Source organism: Garra rufa, chromosome 7, assembly GCF_049309525.1.
Source record: "Garra rufa chromosome 7, GarRuf1.0, whole genome shotgun sequence".
Taxonomy (NCBI): domain Eukaryota; kingdom Metazoa; phylum Chordata; class Actinopteri; order Cypriniformes; family Cyprinidae; genus Garra; species Garra rufa.
In genome coordinates this window covers 4,913,948-4,938,181 of record NC_133367.1, presented here as the reverse complement: position 1 = coordinate 4,938,181, position 24,234 = coordinate 4,913,948, and the positions used below count along the sequence as shown (strand labels likewise).

At 37.4% G+C, this 24,234-nt stretch overlaps 1 protein-coding gene across 1 annotated transcript in view; it reads left to right on the top strand.

The window, feature by feature from the left end:
- Positions 1-24,234, top strand: part of impact (impact RWD domain protein) — a gene marked incomplete at its 5' end in the record, with an annotated part of 54,380 nt that overhangs the window by 13,507 nt on the left and 16,639 nt on the right. Inside the window, 3 exons of the mRNA XM_073843436.1 lie at positions 9,511-9,642; positions 14,052-14,146; positions 22,916-22,989. Coding sequence (XP_073699537.1) covers positions 9,511-9,642; positions 14,052-14,146; positions 22,916-22,989 — 301 coding nt within the window. The remainder of the gene's footprint in view (positions 1-9,510; positions 9,643-14,051; positions 14,147-22,915; positions 22,990-24,234) is intronic.

Here is a 24,234-nt window from a genome sequence, read left to right as displayed (position 1 = left end):
TCTAGCTGAATGGAAGGGAAAAAATGGAAATGGGCGCGTGACTAGCCGTCCTGCTCATTAGCCAAGTCCCATTAATTATTTTAAGTCTCGCCTCGCCACGAGTTCTTAGTAAGGTGCCACACTCTATAAACTCAGATGTGGTTAAGATGTAGAAAGAAGCACACTCAATTATCGCGTGGGTTGGCGAGCGTATCAGATCTTGCTTCATTAGAACCCCTTAATAGAAACAAAATTACACGCTTGCAGACGCAACAAAGTTCGAGTGATAAGTCTCGAGAAGAAGTGCAGCTTTGCTGTCAACGGTTCAAGGTGACAGAATTAAATGATGGTAATCAGGACGCAATCACAGCGCTAGTGGGCCTAAACAGACCTCCTGATTTGACCTTCACCCATCAGTAACCGTTCTGAACATCGAGTCTTGACATCCTATCAGGACACCTGGATACAAGACACATCCCTGCTGACAAAATCAATCTGGAGGTGCAGTGCAGACGCTGATCCGCTGCATGAGCCCATACTAGAAACCATCAGGGCAAAAGCGGTGTGACCTCAGGCAGTTTAACCGCTGGATGAATGCAGTATATGGTGGTTTGCCAGTCTACAGCCATTTTTCTGTGCAGTTTCATTGTTGTTGTTGGTGAAACGATAAGTTTGCCAATTTTCAGCCAGATTTGTTTCAAAGACAGCCAAGTTTTACCATTATAAACATAAAATGTACCCCATTTTTGGGGCACCTGAGGCACCAGTACATTTCTTTTTTTTTCAGACCTATTCTATTCATATGTGACCCTGGACCACAAAACCAGTCTTAAGTCGCTGGGGTATATTTGTAGCAACAGCCAAAAATACATAGTATGGGTCAAAATTTTTGATTTTTCTTTTATGCCAAAAATCATTAGGAAATTAAGTAAAGATCATGTTCCATGATGATTTTTTGTAAAATTCCTACTGTAAATATATCAAAATGTAATTTTTGATTAGTAATATGCATTGTTAAGAACCTAATTTGGAGAACTTTAAAGGTGATTTTCTCAGTATTTAGATTTTTTTGCATCCTCAGATTCCTGATTTTCAAATAGATGTATCTCGGCCAAATATTGTCCTATCCTAACAAACCATACATCAATAGAAAGCTTATTTATTGAGCTTTCATATGACGTATACATCTCAGTTTGGTAAAATTTAACCTTATGACTGGTTTTGTGGTCCAGGGTCAGATATATCATTATAAACATAAGAACTTGAACTTAATGTCCTTTTGTTTTCTCTAAAAATTAGTACATTTCCAGAATTTTAGGAAAAACGCTAGCAACAATTGGTTGTTTGATTTTTTTTTTTTTTTTACAAAAACTCCTGAAGTTTGGATTTTTTTCTTTAGAAATTTGTATTTACACTTCCAAATAAAATGTTGTCTATTTATAACATTCCCCAAGCAAGTTATAGAGATATATTACAATATTACTATAGGCGCTTTTCAGTGGAAAAACTTGATTGAACTAAGATTATTTAAGTGTGATCTTAGTTCAGCCAACTTAATTTTTTTAGGTGTTACCAATTGAAGTAATTTTTTTAAGTTGATCCAACTGTTCACTTTTTACAGTGAAGTGAGAAGATCTGTGTGCGCGCTCTGCCGAAGAGTGCAAACCCGCGCCTCAGAACGCACGCAAATATTAAGATCTTTTGTGTTTGAATGGACAAATTCACACAGATACTTTGTCGAAATTCCCGTCTTGGCAAGTTTGATAGCAGTCATAGCCGGCTAAATGTTAAGTATCAGTGCATTCTCTTAAATTGACAGCAATTTCTTCCAGATTAAGATTTTTCGAGTTTATTTATACAGCGCTTTTTACAATACAAGTTGTGTCAAAGCGATAATTAATAATTACTAAACAGCAACAACAAAGAAATCACTCACCGCTCTTGATTGAATAGCTTTTGTAACTTTAATAAAGATTAAGCTTCAATTTATACTGTAAAATATGCAATGCTATGCAATAACTAATGTTAGTCACTGGTTATTTTATTTGTATCTTTACTCTGTTGTATTTATTCGTGCTGTAGATTGTAGTTATATAGATTATTCTTATTTCTTTACTTTTAAATGTTCCCTAAACATAGCACATACTGAACTGTACTGAAACCGTGACTCTAAAACCATGATACAAACCGAACCGCGAGTGAGTTGAACCGTTGCACCCCTAGTAGCCTCATGCTGTGGGGTAGTTTTGCAGTAACTTAAGGACTTAAAGGGATGGTTCGGAGTAGAATTGACTTCATTGCTATGCACTCCGAAGCCCATGTAAATACCCCATCCAAAGTTTTTTTTACCTTAGTCGAACATTTATGGAGATATTAGAGTTTTTCGAATTGCTTGTTACAGGAGTGAATGGTACATGAGACGTATCTCGTAAATTGCACCACTAAACGTGAAAGTAATCTTACCAAACTTGTACAGTAGTGTAAATAGGTTATGTACTCACAAAACGCTGCATCAGAACATTTGTAAGTCCACCATGAGTGTTTTAAAAACACGTTTTACCCGAGAACTACTAGTCTCAGAAAGTCGATGTCACTTCCCTGGTTTGAAAAAAGCACGTAAAAGTCCTCCTACAACATCTGTGTGCATGTCAACTTGTAGGAGGACTTTTACGTGCTTTTTTCAAACCAGGGAAGTGACGTCGAAGTGTCGCCATTTGTAGTTTTTGAGACTAGTAGGGATCAGCTAAAACGTGTTTTTAAAACACTCATGGTGGACTTACAAATGTTCCGATGCAGCGTTTTGTGAGTACATAACCTATTTACACTACTGTACAAGTTTGGTAAGATTACGTGCACGTTTAGTGGTGCAATTTACGAGATACATCACATGTACCATTCACTCCTGTAACAAGCAATTCGAAAAACTCTAATATCTCCATAAATGTTCGACTAAGGTAAAAAAAAACTTCGGATGGGGTATTTACATGGGCTTCGGAGTGCATAGCAATGAAGTCAATTCTACTCCGAACCATCCCTTTAAGGACTCATCAGAGTAGAAGAAAAGCTCAATGCACCAAAATTTTGAGATGGTCTTAATGAAAACCCAGTCCAGAGCATTCAGAAACTCAGACTGGACAGAAGGCTCACCTTCCAACAGGACAATGATCTTAAGCACACAGCAAAAGTGGCTAAAAGACAACTCTGTGAATGTCCTCGAGTGGCCAATTAAACATTTCTGGAGAAACCTGAAAATGTGCATTAAGCTGAGGTGAAGAGGTTAGGGCGAAGAATGGCGGATAATTGCCAAATGCAGATGTGCAAAGCTTGTCGCATCATACCCAAAAAAGGACTTTAAAGGTGCTTCAGCTAAGTACTGAGTTAAGGCTATGAATACGTATGCAGTGCATTTATTTCAGTTCTTTTATTCAGTTTTGCTTTTGTTTTGTCCTTATGGTGCTCGGACTGTAGACAGATGTGGAAAAAATAAGTAATTTAATGCATAAGGCAGCAAAGGGGTAGATGACACCAGCTAACCAGCTTAAATAGTTTTTTGGCAGGGATTTTACGTGGGTCCCATGATTCTGATGTAACTGGTGCGTGAGGATATAAAAAGGTTTGGCGAGGAGCCTGCATTCAGCCTGTCAAGCAAATTGGAAGCAATTGAGGACAGCGTCCTTGTGTTGTTTAGTACACCGTTGGTTTAACTCTCAATCTCGAGATCACGACTTCGACAGGTTGCTCCAGTGTCCTACGGAGAATCTGTCTCTTGAATGATTCATTAGTGTTTTTGAAGACACGACCGGCAAAGTTAAATCAAGCCCTTGATTACCTGTTTTGAACATCTGTTTGGTTCGAACTTGATTTCCTTTGTTTTGGAGTCGACGCTTCGGCTTTGACGACTCCGTGTGCGTTTCCGAAACCCCGTCGTCTCGCTGTGATGTGCTCAGTATGCGTGCAGTTGTTTCGTTTTTGCAGTTTCGAATATTACATTAGCGATGCTAATTTGTTCCCCCCACACGTTTTGGTAAACAAACAGGCCTAAATACACACGGCTCCCTCTTCGTGACGTCACTTCGGAAGAAGTAACTTAATCTAATATCAAACTTCAGAGGGAAGGTAATTAGCGTCTTCCCTCATCAACTAAATGATTACAGGCCTAATACTCGACGGTGTCACGAAAAGTGCCGCCTCCCTTCACACTCGGCAAACATCAGCTCTGTTTTTACAGTAATTATGCAGATGAGATGCTAGTTACAGCAGGTTGTGCGGTGAAGGCCCCTCAGAGAGATCAAAAGGTTGTGTTTTTTTATATTTCCGCGGGGCATGAATATTCACGTCTGACACCGAGAGGTGGGGGCGGTTGAGGAGAAATGGAAAGCAGTCAAAGGTCGTTAAAGCTTTGGAACCAGTTTAATTTTTTGACGAGCTATAATTAAATTCCCAAATTGATGTGCCTTGATTCACCAAACTAAATGGGGTAGAAATGCCAAGCGAACCTCAGAGGTGTTTTCTGATGAGCTTCCTCTCCTGTTTGTTTAAAGATGCGTTTGAGGTTAATTTTGCGGCCAAAAGGGTTGTAATATGTGCTTAACTCTCCTGACCAGGATATGTCAACGGAAAACATGGAAATATTAGGACATGGAGAAATTTCAAGGCACTTGGAAACCCAGAAAACGGATTGAGGTGCATTCCAATCTCAGGATGTTTTTTGACATTTGTATGTTGACATTTAATCGCAAGCCCTTGAACTTTCAGAAACTGGTCTCCTTCCCATATTTCGGTATGTAGCCAGATGTTTTAACCCTCAAAGACTGAGACGGCCGCCCATGGCTAAAAATAACTATTGCTCTTAAGTATTTAATAACTTTTGAACCACTAATCCAATTTGCATGCGTTAAAAAGTCTTGTTTAATGCTTTAAAGAGTCTACTCTTTTCACTGGTATCAGATTTGTCTCATTTGGATGTTCAGAGGCTCTGTATGAGCGTCATCACATTTCCTCAGCACTGATTTGTCAGATGAAACGGGAATGATTGTTGATGCTTAGTCCCACCCCTGTGCCCAGATTGGTTCAAACTGTCATCTATTCAACCAATAAACATAGGTTTTGGTCTTTTGAACCACCGATTAGCAAGTTTCTTTGGAAATCTGAAGGTAAAGTGCGTCTTGCATGCATGAAAACAAACGCAAAATAACATTTGCATGGCAGATTTTGTGTGTGGTTTGAGAATAATTTGGACTGTTTATATTTTTGTTGCACAAGAAAATTTGCGTTATTGTTTTTACTACTACCTACACTGTTCGCGTTTATTGTTCATATTCCGATTAAGTTCTGAAAAAGCAACCTTTTAATTGGCATAAAGTTAGACATAAAGTTCAAGTTCTTATGTTTATAATGATATATGTGACCCTGGACCACAAAACCAGTCATAAGGTTAAATTTTACAAAACTGAGATGCATACATCATATGAAAGCTCAATAAATAAGCTTTCTGTTGATATGTGGTTTGTTAGGATAGGACGATATTTGGCCGAGATACATCTATTTGAAAATCTGGAATCTGAGGGTGCAAAAAAATCAAAATACTGAGAAAATCACCTTTAAAGTTGTCCAAATTAAGTTCTTAACAATGCATATTACTAATCAAAAATTACATTTTGATAGGTTTACAGTAGGAATTTTACAAAAAATCTTAATGTAACATGATCTTTACTTAATTTCCTAATGATTTTTGACATAAAAGAAAAATCAATAATTTTGACCCATACAATGTATTTTTGGCTATTGCTACAAACATACCCCAGCGACTTAAGACTGGTTTTGTGCTCCAGGGTCACATATGACAATTGATGCCGACTGCTAGAATAGGTCTGAAAAAACTGAGAAATGTAGAGGTGCCTCAGGTGCCCCAAAAATGTTCTAGGTCTTTAAGGGTTAAAGAGGTTCATTTGATTTGATGTAGAGCGTCAACTTTATGATCAAGCAGAAATCTCTGCCAAGCCTCACATAATGCAATTAATATTCATTATCTGTACCACATCTGGCACAGAGTTTGCACGCTGAACAAACTTCCCGAGGATACAAGACGTGAACAGCAGATGAGAAGCAAAAATAAGCTTTTTTTTTTTAATTCACAAAGCTTTGGGTCTAATCATTAAACTTAGCGTTTAAGCTTTCAAATAGTGTCTGGTATGAATGTCAACTAGGCATATAAAACCATGCCGTGCTCCTGAAGAGAGGCTGATGAGATTCATGATGTCTTCCTCCCACTTTTCCTATTGTTCCGACGCCCCTGATGCCAAGACCTGGTACCTGACAGGGCATACAAATGAAAATCGTCCCGAGCGATCTCCGAGAAGGGATTTTCGAGCCTATATGACCATGAAAATGAAGACGTCAAGGAGATTCCTCGGCCCGAATGTGTGGGAAAGCTGTTTTTGCTGCTGAATCTTAATGCCGTACTTCAGAACAGCTGGAACGGCTGATTGCGACTTCATTTAGTTCTCATTTAGTTCTTCGTTTCAAGATTTCAAATGACACATGGAAGATGACTGCCAGTGATGAGTCTGAATGTGTCGGTTTTTCTTTTGCATACTCTTGAAAAAGGGATATTTGCAGTGACGCCATTTGGGTTTGGGTTCCCAAAGAACCTTTGAGCGAACAGTTCTTAAAAGAAACATTTGTTTCCACTATAAAGAAACTTTCGTCCAATGGAAAGGTTCCGTGGATGTTGAAGATTCTCCACTAAACCACAGATGCCAATAAAGAGCCTGTATTTTTGAGTGCAAATTGTTGCATTCAATTTACGTTCAATTGCATGGATTAAGCCTGCTCAGTCATTTCCGGTCAACTGTACTGTGCCATAATAGAAGTGTACTTTGCTCGTTTTCTCTACATAACCCACTCGCAATTGAAGAAAAGTTTTGTTTGTCCATGTATAACGTTTCAAGAATGACAAACGAACGCGAGTTTAAAAAAATACAGCTAAATATGCGCGAGTCATTGCTATGATTGACAGTATTAACCAGACGAACATCTGACAAGCTGATCAAAAAAAAGAGCTTAAATGATTCAGACTAAATTCAGAGGAACAAAACTACAGCAGTAACAAGTTTGTGTTGGTTAAATATTGGCTATTTCATAGCTTTTACACTTCAAGATAAAGCTTAAAAGATGCCGTAATTAAATTATATAAAATATTTCAACTTCATATCGATTCAAATTGAGTGCATTATTTAATTCTCATACCATTAATATTGAACTTAATATTTTGTAGTGAACTATATATGTGACCCTGGACCACAAAACCAGTCATAAGGTTAAATTTTACAAAACTGAGATGTATGCATTATATGAAAGCTTAATAAATAAGCTTTCTATTGTTGTATGGTTTGTTAGGAAATGGCAATATTTGGCCGAGATGCATCTATTTGAAAATCTGGAATCTGAGGGTGCAAAAAAATCAAAATACTGAGAAAATCACCTTTAAAGTTGTCCAAATTAAGTTCTTAACACTGCTTATAACTAATCAAAATTACACTTTGATATATTTACAGTAGGAATTTTACAAAAAATCTACATGGAACATGATCTTTACATAATTTCCTAATGATTTTTGGCATAAAAGTTAAATCAATAATTTTCACCCATACAATGTATTTTTGGCTATTGCTACAAACATACCCCAGCGACTTAAGACTGGTTTTGTGGTCCACGGTCACATATAAGTATTTAAATAATTCACCCTTATAGGCTGTTTGTGTCTGAGCTTAATGACTTTCTGCACTTGCTATACTATATACGTCAGTGCGGTAAAAGTACAATTTATTATACTAGTAATTTTATAATAAATCCAAAAGCAAGACATCTTGAAAAAAGCTAGGGAGTTGAATGGCAGTGATTGATCCTCTGCTGCCATCTTCTGGTTATATTGGTAATTTCATGTCATTTTTATCTAAAAAAAAAAAGACGTTTTCGGTGAAAAGACATTTTTTTTATTTTTTTTTATTTTTATTATTGAAGTGAATCTTTGAAGTGAATTTTATTGCACAGCTGTAGAGTTGAAAAATAATAAAGGCTTTAAAATATTACAAGATTTTCAAAATGCGTTCATGATAATAGTGATTATCAAGAATATGATTAAGATGTCCTTGAAGAGAAGTATCGCTAGCTAACGTTAGCCTGAACACATTGTGATAGTGTTTAGCTGTCAGCGTTGAAATGTACAACTATGCAGGTTCTCTCCTGGGATTACCAGGCTTGGCATTTCAATTATATGTTGCTAAATGATATGAAACTGAATGTTATTAAATTATATAAAATATTTTAAATTCATACTGAGTGCATTATTTAATTTTTATAACATTAATATTGAACTTATTTAATTTGTAGTGAGCTATATATAAGCATTTAAATAATTCACCCTTATAGGCTGCTTGCGTCTGCGCTTAATGACTTTCTGCATTTGCTATACTATATACTTCAGTGCGGTAAAAGTACTTCAATTTATTATACTAGTAATTTATAATGAATCGAAAAGCAAGACGTCTTGAAAAAAACTAGGGAGTTGAAATGGCATTCAATGATTGATCCTCTGCTGCCATCTTCTGGTTATATTGGTAATTTCATGTCATTATAATCTTTAAAAAAAGACTTTTTCCGTGAAAAGACATTTTTGTCGTCTTTTTTTTGCACAGCTGTTGAGTTAAAAAATAATAAAGGCTTTACAATATTACAAGATTTTCAAAATGCGTTCATGACTATGAAGGCAAGTTACTGATTATCAAGAATACGATTAAGATGTCCTTGAAGAGAAGTATCGCTAACTAGCTAACGTTAGCCTAAACACATTATGAGCTGTCAGCATTGAAATGTTCAACTATGCAGGTTCTCTCCTGGGATTACCAGGCTTGGCATTTCAATTATATGTTACTAAATGATATGAAACTGAATGTTTATGCCGCTATCATTATTTACAATGTTGCAATTATTATTTTTCTCAGTTTCTGATAAGAACGAGGCAGTAGAGGAGTATCAAGAGTGTCCACCTATATATAGCACATATAAAATGAGCTTCAGCGGAAGTTTACAAGCGGAAATTATAAAGAACGCACCGTGCATACGGTCAATTCTACTTGTGTTTCGAGAATGAGGCTCTGAGATATTTCCATGCATTATTTATGTTAGTTGCTTTGCCCGAAATCTTAGAAGTGCCCTTTGACCCGGGGTGATACAGCGCAAGTACGTGTGGTTTAAAAAAAAAACCTTAAGGACTGTTTGCATTCAAGTATGTTTGATGATTAATTAAGGAAACTTGTGGGAGGATGTCACTGACCTTTCTTTGTTTACATCTTGAGCACTGTTTATTTTAATCATTAGGTATCATTTTCTTAGAGCGAAATGCCTTGCATACTCCACCGCGTGTCCTTGGTGTCCTTTCTAGTCTGCTGATTGATTGCAATGTGCAGTGGTCTGTTAAATTATTAGTTTTCACCACAATTTGTTGGTCTGCGCTTGTGTCTGTGTTTTTAGATGGACCAGAAATGGGCAAGACGGTGACAACAGAGGAAGAAGGTCACGACTACGACGAGGACGATCTTCCAGACTACAGCGTGCTAAAACTCGCCAACCAATCATCTCAACTCTTCTCTAGCACTGCTGATGGTACGTTCCAATATAACGCCATTCATTTTCACACTCCAATGGAGTTCCTACTGAGAAACACTGGGTCTCAATTACTAATAATTACATGGATTGCTCATATTTGTACTCACAGGACAACTTCTTACAAAACTTTTGGCTTATTTCACAACACACGCAAATGAATTAGTTTTTAAAGTGTTAGTTCAAAGTCTTTTTTTAAGATTATAATGACATGAAATTACCAATATAACCAGAAGATGGCAGCAGAGGATCAATCGTTAAAGTGTTAGTTCCCCCTAAACTGAAAATTCTGTAATTAACTACTCGCCCTCATGTCATTCCAAGACCTTCGTTCTTCTTCGGAACACAAATTAAGATATTTTTGATGAAATCCCAGAGCTTTCCATTGACAGCAAGGGGCCTTCCACATTCAAGGTCCAAAAAGGTACAAGAACATCGACAAGTGAAGTCAATATTTCAACTGCAATGTTATGGAGCTATGTGAATGCTGCATAAAAAAACTTTATTTAACACTCCTTCTCCGCGTAACCCTAGCGCCATTTTGGAGAGTACCACAATGCATTCACGTGCATTCATCTGCACATAAATGACATTCATTGTGGTACTCTCCAAGATAGCGGTAGAATACGGAGCCCCCAAAGGGACATGGTGGTTAAAAAAATTGGGTTATTGGAAAAAAATTGGGGCGGGAGAAAAAAAATATTTTTAAAATTGTTTTGGTCTCTTGCAAAACTTTTGTGTACTTTGAGGAAACTTTGCGTTCCCTCCCAAAACTTTTGCATTCTCTCGCAAAAATATTTGCATTCCCTTGCAATTTTTTTGCGTTCTATCAAGAAACTTTGCATTCCCTCTCAAAGTTAGTTGCATTCCCTCCCAAAAAATTTAGCGTTTTCTCACAAAGATATTTGCGCTCCCTCGCAAAATTTAGAGTGCGACCTAATTTCTTAATGGTGCAACAACAAAAAAACTGAGGTTGCACCAGTGCGACCAGCCATTCGAGGGCAAAAAATAACAACTACGTGCAACTATGAAAAAATATTTTGGAGCACCATGTGCAGCGGACCCGATCAGCATATTTGTGTTTGCGCTCATGGGAGCTTCAAATTTTGTGCTGTTGCACCTGAGAAAAAAGTTAGGTGCACCAATGCAAAAAGTTAGTCTAGAGCCCTGGTTCTATCGAGAAACTTTGCATTCCCCTGCAAAGATATTTACATTCCCTCGCAGAACTTTTGCGTTCCCTTGCAAAATGTTTGCGTTCTATCGAGAAAATCCCTCGCAAACCTTTTTGATTAATCTCACAAAACCAGTTGAGTTCAGACAAACACTTCCTGTTTATTTTACAGCTTGTAAGTTAATGTTACGTAAGTTCAAGTGGTTTTTACAGCTTGGTACGTTCATAATGGAGCGGTTCGTTTTATTTTGAACTCTGATTATAGTTCTGGGACATTCTAAAATGCTAAATGCATTCTAAAAGCATTCTAAAATGCTTTGATATTTAATAAATACTAATAATACTAATTACAATTTGAATATTAATAGCCTTATTACTAACATTACTATTAATAAAGCAGATCAACATTAAACCAACGTGCTAGCGCATGTTAAGCTTTTCTCCCCCATAGAAAACAGTTATAGAAAACTCTTGAGACAGGCTAATAGAAGACGACGATGTTATAAAAAGGCCAAATCTGGTACACAGTTCATTAATAAAATATATTATAGTGTTGGGCGATATGCTCAATTTTCATATCGCCCTATCGTCAGCCTGAGAGATCGCCGATACACGATACTATCGTGCTAATTTAATTAATTATCTATGGACTAAATTCCTTATTCGTTTTGTAAAGGTAGACTTTCTTTTGGCATATGATTAAGTTGTGCGTGTACAGAGCTCTCACTGTAGATCTGCCGGAGTTGTTCAAGTTACTTTCGGTTTCATTCTCTGCAATCGTCAGTGAGTGAGTTGTAAATGTGCGTGCCAGAATGTAAATGAATGAATCTTTCTTTACCCGTCATATTGCTATAATGTTACCGCTGTATGTCTGACCGTTATCATGAGGGTGATGTTGTAGTTCAGTTCATATTGAATGCGGAGAAGTGATGCGCGTGTAATTCACGTGCGTATATTTAGCGCCATCTGATCGCATCGTAATTCTAATTAACGCCTATAGACGTTACTGAGATGAATGTTTATGTTTACTATATACAGACTGATTATGATACATCGTAATTAATTCAGCCTGAACCAGGTTTTACTACCTCTGTTATCCTAATGACTGCAATGCAAATATAATATAACACTCCCTTTAGAATCAGTGAATCTACCACCGTACTGTATGATGAAAATCTCCCATTCTCACTGCACGCGGTGTGTTAAGGCGCTGTGGCCTCTCTATGCGTGTGTTTATACCGCGGCAAGTTTCTGAAGCATCCTAGAACAGACTCTCTGTGCTGCATTGCTAAAGTTAAGTTCTTTGTTGACGGATAATAATAATAATCGTCTAACTATCGTCAAAGGCATCAGCAACAGGCGATATCTCTGACTATCGTCGATACACGATACTATCGTCTATCGGCACAACCCTAATATATTATGCACAGAAAAGCAGAGGAGCCCAGAATATGAATGTAACCCACTAAATTGAATGTTAGGCGTATCCCCCATAGAATGAAAACGCTTAACTAATGGACTAAGTCAGTGGTGTAATAAAGCAGAATTTGGTATACGGTTTATTAATAAATCATACATACAGGAAAGCAGAGAAGCCCAGAATATGAACAGAAAGCACTAAATTGCATGTTAAGCGTTTTCTTCCCATACAGAAAATGCTCCTTAATGAGGACAGTGATAAAAAGATCAAATATGCTATAGAAATGATTAAAGATATATTCCGTGTACATGCAAGCAGATGGGCCCAGAATATGAACTGAATTGAATAAGTGTTTTCTGCCCCATAGTAAATTTAATATTTAATAAAATAAAAAATACTATGTCCAGATGAGCAACACAGTAATCCATTAAGCTACAACAGTTTCTAATGTTTTTCTATGGGGGAGAAAACACGTGAAACTTAAAACGTGAAACGTTCATATTCTGGTCTCGTCTGTTTTCCTGTGTGTGATATATTTTGTTAATGTACTGTGCACCAGATTTGGTCTTTTTAAATTATCATCTTCATCTATTAGCCTATCTTAAGCATTTTCTATGGGGACAAAAAGTTTAACGCACATTAGCGTGTTGTGTTCATCTGCTTTATTAATAGTAATGTTATTAATAATGTTATTTGTTTACTTTTTTCAGATACTATTTTATTGTTTCAAAACATGCTAATAATAAAATAAAACAATAATAATAATAATAACAACAATAAAATATTAGAAAAATATTAGAACAAGAGAACATAAATATCTTTGTGAGTGCATGAGTTCTGTGAGGGAATGCAAAAGTTTTGCAAGGGAACACAAATATCTGTGAAAAAAATTTGTGAGAGAATTAAAAATTTAGCAAGGGAACGCAAATATTGGCAGGAGTGCACGAAAGTTTTGCGAGGGAACACAAATATCTTTTGTGGAAATCAAGAGAAAGCAAAGTGTCTCGAATGAAAAGGCAAAAGTTTTGTGAGACAACAAATATCTTTATGAGAGAACGCAAAAAATTATCCAAATATTTTTTCCTCCCTCTTCAGTTTTTTTCCGTCACCATGTCCCCTTAGGGTCTCCATACTAGGGTGACGCGGAGGAAAATAATTGTTGAATAACGTTTTTTTTACTATTTTGTCCATGTTTTTGGTACTGTTCTAATCCTTGAACATGGAAAGACTGTTGCTGTCTATAGAGGGACAGAGAGCTTTTGGATTTTATCACAAATATCCTAATTTGTGTTCCAAAGACGAACAAAGGGCTTGGAACGACATGAGGGTCAGTAATTAATGACAGCATTTTACTTTTTGGGTGGACTGTACATTTAAGGTTGTCATCCGAAAATTTTGCATGTTAAAAAATAAATACGGAAATATATGGAAATGAAAAAAAAAAATCACGTTGACACACTGCCTCCGAAACTTTCTTCCGTGGATTGGGTTAAACTTTCTACAGTTTTCCCATCCGTAGCATTTAGATTCAAGATGCTGCAAGATCTTTGAACAAAAAAAGAGTTCAATGCGCAAGTGGATGTGCTTAGTAGATGAGACCCATTGTTCGTGATTTGTTTTAGGATACAAACAGAAAGTTCTTCAAGCACTTGAGCTTTGAGAAAATAAATAGGGTCAGTTTTGACTTCAAAACTCCCTTCAAAGTGCCGCTGACGGACGCGTCTTGCGCAAAGCAATCCCGGTTAATTAGTCATTAGTGGCTCGCCAGTCATTCAGAGGACTGCTTTTATTTGCTTTTGTTGTTTGTTTTTGTTGTAGATGAAGAGTTGCCACTGATTAAACACGGGGAGACAATCACGGATAGACGGAGCACGTTCCAGCCTCATTTAGCCGCGGTGCTGACTCCTAAACAGGTGACTCATTAGCCATGTTCCCTGTATCAGTAGACGCTAGACTACGTGTGCCAACTAAACCGCTTTTCTTGCCAAAGATATCAGGCCCGTGGAATCTGTGTTTAATAACAGCCGTCATTGTTTCGCATATCAGCGCTTGACACTGTTTTTGAAGCGCAGATCGCTCCGGTCTCCAGTGCCCTCGGCGGCTCTTTTTAACTACTGGAATTCACTGTCGAGTCCCTCCCCCGTGTGTCGGCGCGAACAGACACTTGACGTGTCAGGGAAGCGTCGCCGCTCACCGTGCCCAGCTGGATGGATGTTATATGACTCACGCACACCTGCCCCTGACGCCACGGCTCTTGCCGCATTATTACAGGCTGCTTGTAAACCTCTCTCCCCCAAACTTCATTGTCTTCCACGTCCACGCTCGTGCGAGACAGTCACCGTCGTTTTGTCGAAATTGACTGCACAGGTGTCTGCGTTGTGCGTCAGCCCGGGGACGTTACAATGCGCTTGATGTTGCGAATGTTGCGCCGTCGTGAACGACACTCTGCCCTTAAGTAAGACGTTGACATTTCCGCCACTTGTTCGTACACAAACCAATTTCCTTTGTGTGATTGACAGCTTGAAGCCAAACGCTGACTATTTACGTGTTCAGCATTGGGGTCCTTCATTCGTTCCGCCGGCTTTATATGAAAACAAATGCACTTGTGAAGCACACAGTGGCTTTATGAACCGTACAGCTGCTGGTTTTAAGTGCTGGAGTGTTTATTGCACTGTTAAATAGAGCTGGATGTGTTTACATTCTGTTTACTTTGTAATTCTGGCTCTGGGATGTTGCTGAGTGATTGCTTGGGTGTTCAGGGTGTTATTTACATATTGCTATGCAGTTGCTAGGGTGTTCTGGGTGTTTTTTTTGAGTAAGTTGCTATGCAGATACAAGGGTGTTGTTATTTACACGTTGCTATGCAGTTGCTAGGGTGTTCTGGGTGTTTTTTATTTTGAGTAAGTTGCTATGCAGATACTAGGGTGTTGTTATTTACACGTTGCTATGCAGTTGCTAGGGTGTTCTGGGTGTTTTTTATTTTGAGTAAGTTGCTATGCAGATACTAGGGTGTTGTTTTTTTACACGTTGCTATGCAGATGCTAGGGTGTTCTGGGTGTTTTTTATTTTGAGTAAGTTGCTATGCAGATACTAGGGTGTTGTTATTTACACGTTGCTATGCAGTTGCTAGGGTGTTCTGGGTGTTTTTTATTTTGAGTAAGTTGCTATGCAGATACTAGGGTGTGGTTTTTTACACGTTGCTATGCAGTTGCTAGGGTGTTTTGGGTGTTTTTTATTTTGAGTAAGTTGCTATGCAGATACTAGGGTGTTGTTGTTTTTATATATGTTGCTATGCCGCTGTAGGGTGATCTAGGTGTTTTTTTTAGTAAATTGTGATGGAGTTACTTTTTTACACGTTGCTATGCAGTTGCTAGGGTGTTCTGGGTGTTCTTTTTTTTGAGGAAGTTGTCATGCAGATACTAGGGTGTTGTTTTTTACATGTTGCTATGCAGTTGCTAGGGTGTTCTGTTTTTTTTTTTTGAGGAAGTTGCTATGCAGATACTAGGGTGTTGTTGGTTTTATACATGTTGCTATGCTGCTGTATGGTGATCTGGGTGTTTTTTTAGTAAATTGCGATGGAGTTAATTTTTTACATGTTGCTATGCAGTTGCTAGGGTGTTCTGGGTGCTTTTTTTAGTAAGTTGTCATGCAGATACTAGGGTGTTTTTTTACATGTTGCTATGCAGATGCTAGGGTGTTCTGGGTGTTTTTTTTAGTAAGTTGCTATGCAGATACTAGGGTGTTGTTTTTTACACGTTGCTATGCAGTTGCTAGGGTGCTCTGGGTGCTTTTTTGAGTAAGTTGTCATGCAGATACTAGGGTATTTTTTTACTTGTTGCTATGCAGTTACTGGGATGTTGTTTTTTATATGTTGTTTTGCAGTTGCTAGGGTGTATGTTTTTATACATGTTGCTATGCAGTTGCTAGAGTGCTGGGATTTTTTCACATGTTGCTATGCAGTGAATAGGGTGTTCTGTGTTTTTTTTTGTAAGCTACTGTGCAGTTGCTAGGGTTTTTTACATGTTGCTATGCAGTTATTGGGGTGTTCTGAGTTTTTATTTAGTAAGTTACTATGTGGTTACTAGGGTGTGTTTTTTTTTTGCTATGTTGCTATGCAGACTCTGGAGTGTTCTGTTTTTTAAGTAGGTTGCTATGCAGTTGCTAGGGTGTTCTGGGTAGTTTTTAGCTTGTTTTTTGCAGTTGCTAGGTTGTTCTGGGTGCTTTTAGTAAGTTGCTATGCAGTTAGTAGGGTGATGTTTTTTGCATGTTGCTATGCTGTTGCTGGGGTGTTCTGGGTGTTTTTTATTAGTTTCTATGCAGTTACATTTTTTACGTTGCTATGTAGTTGCTGGGCTGTTCTGGGTGTTTTTAACTTGTTGCTATGCAGTTACTAGAGTGCTCCGGGTTTTTTTTTTTTTTTTTTAATAAGTTGTTTTTTACATGTCACTATGCACTTGCTAGGGTGTTCTGTGTGGTTTTTAGCTTGTTTTTATGCAGTTACTAGGATTTTTGTTTAGTATGTTGCTATGCAGTTATTATGGTGTCAGCTAGGCATAATTTCTTTGCCCATTTGTTAATTCACAAGTGATTATGTAATTACAGTGTAACCGTGCGACATTTCTGAAGAAAAAAATAAATTACATATAGGCTTTTCAAAAGTGATTTTGCATGCAAAAATGTGTTCTAAAACAGACCAATCCCTCAATGCTCCCGCAATGTTTAGCTGGGCTAATTTTCACTTTTCCGCTCTCCATTTAATGAAATCACAAAACAACAACTGCTTTAACTGTCTAACCCTTTGTTTTACACTTCTTAAGGAAATCAGTCAAAGCATCACTTACAGCATGAGGCAGTTCTCTTTTACAATACAGATAAAACATGTACCTAGAAGTTCTTGAAAATCTCTTTTTGCTGAATAGAGTGGCGTGAGGCATAATTATGTCTCGGTATCGAGTTAATCTGCCGCAGCGTATTTTGTTCACATTGTAAGTGCGGCGAGTGCCGAGTCTTGTTCTTTTCTTTAATGCCGCGTCTTTATGCGCAGGTGTGTTTAAAGCATTTGCAGTAACGAACCTGAGATGATTTCCAGTATAATACAGCTAATGCAAATGAGGAGCTTTATAAAAACTCGTCTGAAATCCCCCAGACAAGTGAGGAATTAAATTACAGTTCTTTGGCGAAATTAGATGGCGGATGATGTTTCAGACAGATCGAGTGCTTGATTAACGTCCTCCACGCTAGATGTGTTTACTCTTTATAATCCATTCTGATGGAAGAGCTTTAATATATATATTTTTATCTTTTCTTAATTTTTTTTTATTTCCTCATTGTCTTTTTCTGATGAGCTTTTTCCATTATCTTTACCTCTCGGGGGCTTTATCCATGCCATGGACACTTCGAACCAAAAATCTAGAGACCAGAAGATCACTCTTTTCTCCTGGGAGAAAATGTAAAAGTCTAGCTTGGGTTTTTTCCCCCATATGGATTCCTGGTTGACAATCAACCATGTTACGGCGCATTGCACCTGCAGTGCCATACGGACACCCTGAAGCGGACCGAACAACCTTATCAGTCCGAAATTAGCTAGACAAGCCTGATATAAAATCAATGGATATGTTTAGTTGAGGCCAACAGCTGAGAGGGTCTGTCTGAGTGCATTAGACGCACTCTTCGAATTGTTCCATACAAACAAGGCCACGAGAAAGAGAGGGAAAAAAGCATTCGCAGGCATATCTCTTAGTCACTTTGTAGTTCTATTGGGATTTCAGAGGCCATTTTGGTGCTTTTTGATCTTTGATATCGTGTTATCAGCAGGAACTTCAAAGTTTGGCCGTGCTCTAATTTTCATAAAAGGTTAGTGTTGACAGAAGTTTGTAAATGAGTTTGTCTATGAAGCGAAGACGGCAGACTCTGGTGGGAACACGCACCTGTTTGTTCAGCATCTTCACAAGCTATAGATCTCCAAACATTTAATTAGATTTCCGCTGCACACAAATACGTTCTCACAATACAGCCGAAGCAGCCTCCGAGGAAATATCAACGGGGTTTTTAGGTTTTCGAGGATGTTGCTTTGTGTTTCCTGCTATTTGCTTTAGATCAGCTCTGATAAAAAGGCAACATTTGCACACAGCATTCAAAAGATATCTCATTAGCCTCAGCCCGACACAGGTGTTCACGACGAGAGTATTAGCCGGAGAGAAAACAGATGAATCGCGCTGATAGGGGCTCCAGTTCGTGACGACTCTTTCTTTGGGGGAGCGCGCCGCCTTACATATTCATTAGCATTGAGCTCGCTGTTTTTCTCGACTCGTGAATGAAATCGCGGTCGGGAAGACGGGCCGTATTTGTCCCCCGTACTTTGCCTTCAATAAAGTCCGTCTCTGCTCTACGAGAAAGCACTCTGGACCTATTTTTGATTCTCTTCCTTGGTAAATAATGGAGGGACACTCAGCGCAAATAGGCTGAAACCCATTTTGATGGACAGAAACAACCAGCAGAGTCCTTCCCGAGGGTCTTGCGGCGGTATTTGAAGTCCTTGGTGTTGTGTACAAAACAGATTTACACTCAATATCTGGTCGCTCTCACCCAGCTGGTTCTTTTAGCAAAGCCAGATATTGCCTGTAAAGCCATGAAAACCCAGAGCCGTGCATTGCATCAAGGATGTGTCACTTTGTTCGTAAGCACCTCCCGATTTCTAAGCAAAGTTGTTGACATACGGTGTTTCTGGTGAATTATATGTAATTCTCTTTCTCTGTTCACCTCACGGTTTGGCGTAGCATTCGATCACGGGGCATTTTGTAAAACAAAGCCCAGATTTGGTTTAATAACACGCAGCAGTATTCTAGTACTGGATTGACAGAGATGTGGAATTAGTCACAGAAGAGTTACCCATGTATATATATTGAGAAAAGAAGATTTGACTTTATGTGAAGTCTTCCTTGCCTCTAAATCATTGTATTAGTCTCCTGCTTTAAATTATAATAGGAAACAGTTTTAATCAGAAAGTACATTGGTGAACTATTTCCCAAAAGTTTCTCCTGGAAAATATTAGGTCCGAGCACCAAAGATATCCGTTTTCTTCTGCTCTGGAAGTCTATGGCAGCCCATTGAACCTCTTGCAGGAAAGTAATGAAATCTGGCAAACAGATAAAGGACAGTCATTAACCACAGCCAATTTGGAGTCTCTAATTGAACTTAATTGAAGATACATTCTTTGAGCATTTGAATATCTTATGCAATTTGCCCTGTCATGTAAATTGATCTTGAAAATCAATCTTGATTTTGAGAGGGTTGTATCACTAAAAACATTCTTAAAAACTGCTAATTTGACAATTCAGTTTACATCAGATTTACACCAGACATTCATTTTTTTAGTTTCGCTCTATGGAAGCCTGTTTCCACCACTGAATAAAGGGTAATTGTGACTTTTCATCTCACAATTCTGACTTTTTTTGCAATTGCAAGATGTAAACTGGCCTTTGCAAGGAAAAAAGCTAGAATTATGAGATATAAATTGGCAATATAAACTTACGATTGCAAAAAAAGTCAGAATTACGAGATATAAATTGGCAATATAAACTTACGATTGCAAAAAAAGTCAGAATTACGAGATATAAATTGGCAATATAAACTTACGATTGCAAAAAAGTCTGAATTACGAGATATAAATTGGCAATATAAACTTACGATTGCAAAAAAGTCAGAATCGCGAGATATAAATTGGCAATATAAACTTACGATTGCAAAAAAGTCAGAATTGCGAGATATAAATTGGCAATATAAACTTACGATTGCAAAAAAAGTCAGAATTGCGAGATATAAATTGGCAATATAAACTTACGATTGCAAAAAAGTCTGAATTACGAGATATAAATTGGCAATATAAACTTACGACTGCAAAAAAAGTCTGAATTACGAGATATAAATTGGCAATATAAACTTACGACTGCAAAAAAGTCAGAATTACGAGATATAAATTGGCAATATAAACTTACGATTGCAAAAAAAGTCAGAATTACGAGATATAAATTGGCAATATAAACTTACGATTGCAAAAAAGTCTGAATTACGAGATATAAATTGGCAATATAAACTTACGATTGCAAAAAAGTCAGAATTGCGAGATATAAATTGGCAATATAAACTTACGATTGCAAAAAAAGTCAGAATTGCGAGATATAAATTGGCAATATAAACTTACGATTGCAAAAAAGTCTGAATTACGAGATATAAATTGGCAATATAAACTTACGATTGCAAAAAAGTCAGAATTACGAGATATAAATTGGCAATATAAACTTACGATTGCAAAAAAGTCAGAATCGCGAGATATAAATTGGCAATATAAACTTACGATTGCAAAAAAGTCAGAATTGCGAGATATAAATTGGCAATATAAACTTACGATTGCAAAAAAAGTCAGAATTGCGAGATATAAATTGGCAATATAAACTTACGATTGCAAAAAAGTCTGAATTACGAGATATAAATTGGCAATATAAACTTACGACTGCAAAAAAAGTCTGAATTACGAGATATAAATTGGCAATATAAACTTACGACTGCAAAAAAGTCAGAATTACGAGATATAAATTGGCAATATAAACTTACGATTGCAAAAAAAGTCAGAATTACGAGATATAAGCGCGTAGTTGCAAAAAAAATCTGAATTGTTAGATGTAAACTGGCCTTTGTGAGGAAAAAAGTCAGAATTGCAAGATATAAACTTGCAATATAAACTCACAACTGGGGAAAAAATCAGTATTGCAAGATTTGAACTTGCAGTTGCGAAAAAAAAATAAACTGGCATTTGCAATGATAAAGTCAGAATTGTCAAATTTTGTGTCATTTTTGCCATTTTCAGGCGTCGTACTTGAACAAACTCCCCGTAGAGATTTATTTGGATCAACACCAAATTTGGTCAGTCTAATCTAAGGGCCCATGTGATGTTAAATTGCGAAGATCTAGAGTTTTCGTTGGAGGGCGTGTCCGTGGCGGCTTGACAAATTTCGATGTTTAGCCATGAAACAGGAAGTTGCTATAACTCAGGCATACAATGTCCGATCTGCCCCAAACTTCACATGTGTGATAACACTCCTGACCTGAAGACATCTACATGCCCATATTCAGTTATAGTCATAGCGCCACCTGCTGGCAACAGGAAGTGTCATGCTTTACGCTGCAACAAACTCCTCCAAGAGATTTAATGATATCAACATTATATTTGGTCAGTCTAAACTAAAGGCCTTTGCGATATTACATTTGTGAAGATCTTGAGTTTTCGTTAAAGGGCGTGTCTGTGGCAAATATTCTCCAAAATGAACCACATTTTTGAGGGCATAAACATGCTAGAAATCTCATGAAACTTTGCACACACATCAGAACTGGCAAAAGTTTACGTCTGATATGGGTTTCAGAAGTGGGTGTGGCAAAATGGCTCGATAGCGCCACCTTTACACGTTCAGTGGTGTGCGCTTTCAGCTACGCTTCACGTACATGCACAAAAATCGGTACACACATGTACCACACCAATACCTACAAAAAACCCAACAGGAAGTCAGTTATGTTTAATTTTGTGTAATTTTTGCCATTTTCAGGCATTGTACTTGAATGAACTCCTCCTAGAGATTAATTCAGATTAACACCAAATTAGGTCAGTCTAATCTAAAGGCCTTAGAGATGTTAAATTGCGAAGATCTTGAGTTTTCGTTAAAGGGCGTGTCTGTGGCAGCCTGATAAATTTGATGTTTCGCCATGGAAATAGTTGTTATAACTCAGGCATACAATGTCCAATCTGCCTCAAACTTCATATGTTCGATAAGAGTCCTGGTCTCAACACATCTGAAGGCCAATATTCTCTCATAATCATAGTGGCACCTGCTGGCAACGGGATATATCATATCTTTTACTAACTCAAACATACCAAGGTCAATCTGCACCAAACTTCATATGATTGATAAAAGTGCTGGTCTGAACACATCTACATGCCAATATTCAGTTATAGGCATATCGCCACCAGCTGGCAGCGGGAAGTTTGGCACATATAAATGACTTTGAGAAATTCCTCCTATATTTACTGTATTAAAAGCATACTGCCCACCGTTAGCTGTTTTTCTAAAGCCACCGGTCGGCAGAGAGCCCGGGTGCGAGGGCCCTTTCATCGCTTTAATTTATCTTGCTTTCAACAGGTTTGTATTTATATATAATTCTAGTGTTTTAGGTTGCTGTATTTAAATGAATATTTCATAGTCTCACCATATGCTCAGATTCAGCCATGAGTTGTTTACGGCCGGACCTGTTGTGGCAGGAGTTGGTCGGCATCACAGTAATACTAAGTTGCGCTTCAAGTCCGCTCGTGTCTCTTGAAACAGTGTTTTATTAGCGTCAATATGTTATGCGCACACCCATCTAACACATACGTTCTCCCAATGATTTTTAAACCAGCCTGTGGTGCTTTAAAGACGAGTAGGGACTGAGAAATAAGCCTGTGCTGGTGAATGTGTGCGTGTTCATGTGTTGGCAGTTGGTGTTGCATCACTGTGAAATGTTCTGCTGCTTGCAGCCTCTTTCCAGCAGTTTTAGTTATTCGCATATTTTTTTATTCTGTTGGAACAGTATCTGCACATGTGTTTCCATGCGTTGGGCATGTTTTTGTTTATTCATTTTTATTTATTTATTTGCAGGTTCAAAGGGTTCTGAATCATTTATATGAAAACAAGAAGATCGCAAGTGCCACTCACAATATCTATGCATACAGGTATTTCTGTTTTTAATTCATTATTAACATTGCAGTTGTTAGGCAAACACTGGTAATATTTTTGTATTTGCTTTTTTATTTTTCACATATTTTGCAACTTCACAGACTCCATTTATTCCTTTGTAGATCATTTGTTTTATTGCTACCATAGATGTGCTGTTTGTAGTTCTTTTGTCCTTTTTATAGCTACTTCTTTAGAGAATTACATTTAAAACAAGAAAAAACCACGTCCACTGTTGTAAAAAAATCAACCTAATTGAAGATACATTCTCTGATCATTTTAATATCTTATGCAATTTAACCTGTCAAGTAAATTGATCTCTTTCTAAGTATGTTAAGTTGTTTTTATCACTAAAAACATCCTTGGAAAAGGTAAATTTGGCAATTCAGTTTACATCAGATTTACAGCAGATACTGTTTTTTTAGTACCATTTCCATCACTGAATAAAAAATAAAAAAGGTAATTGAATTTTTTCTCACAATTGTGAGATATAAACTCGCAGTGGTGAGTTAAAAAGTCAGAACTGTGAGATAGAAACTCGCAATTATGAGAGTTAGAATTGCAAGTTTATATCTCGCAATTGACTTTTTTCTCAGAATTGCGAGTTTATATCTCGCAACTGTGACTTTTTTTAAGAATTGCAAACTTTTATCTCACAATTGACTTTTTTCAGAGTTGAAGTTTATATCGCAATTGTGCCTTATACAATAAATGTTGCCTTGAAAACTATCTTACTTTTTTTTAGTTTTATTTCAAGTAATACAAACGTTTTTTGTGTTTTTGTTCTTTGTTATTAGATCTCAGCACATATTTAAATTATTTCTGCATTTAGATTTCTGCATTGACATGATGAAGACATAATGTGTGTGTGTGCGTGTGTGTTTCCGTGAGCGCTGCAGTGGGGTTTCTTCAGTACATGATCGGTGACATACAGTAGGGGTGGAGTGCCTGAGATTAAACCGCAGGTGATATTGACATTCAGCGTGTTCCCGAAGCCCCCGACCTATGAAAAGAGCCGGATCACAACCCTCACAGCCACACAAAACCTCAAAGGAAAGCTGGTGTTTTTATTAGCATTTAATATGTTCATTTGTGCATTAATTTTTAAAATAAAAAAATCAACTAAATACATTACAACAGCATTTTAGTGCCATATTAAAAAATAAATGAATCTTAGATTGCGTGATTAAAATCATAATATTTTGGGAACAAAGTCAAAATTACTAGAACAAAGTCAAAATATT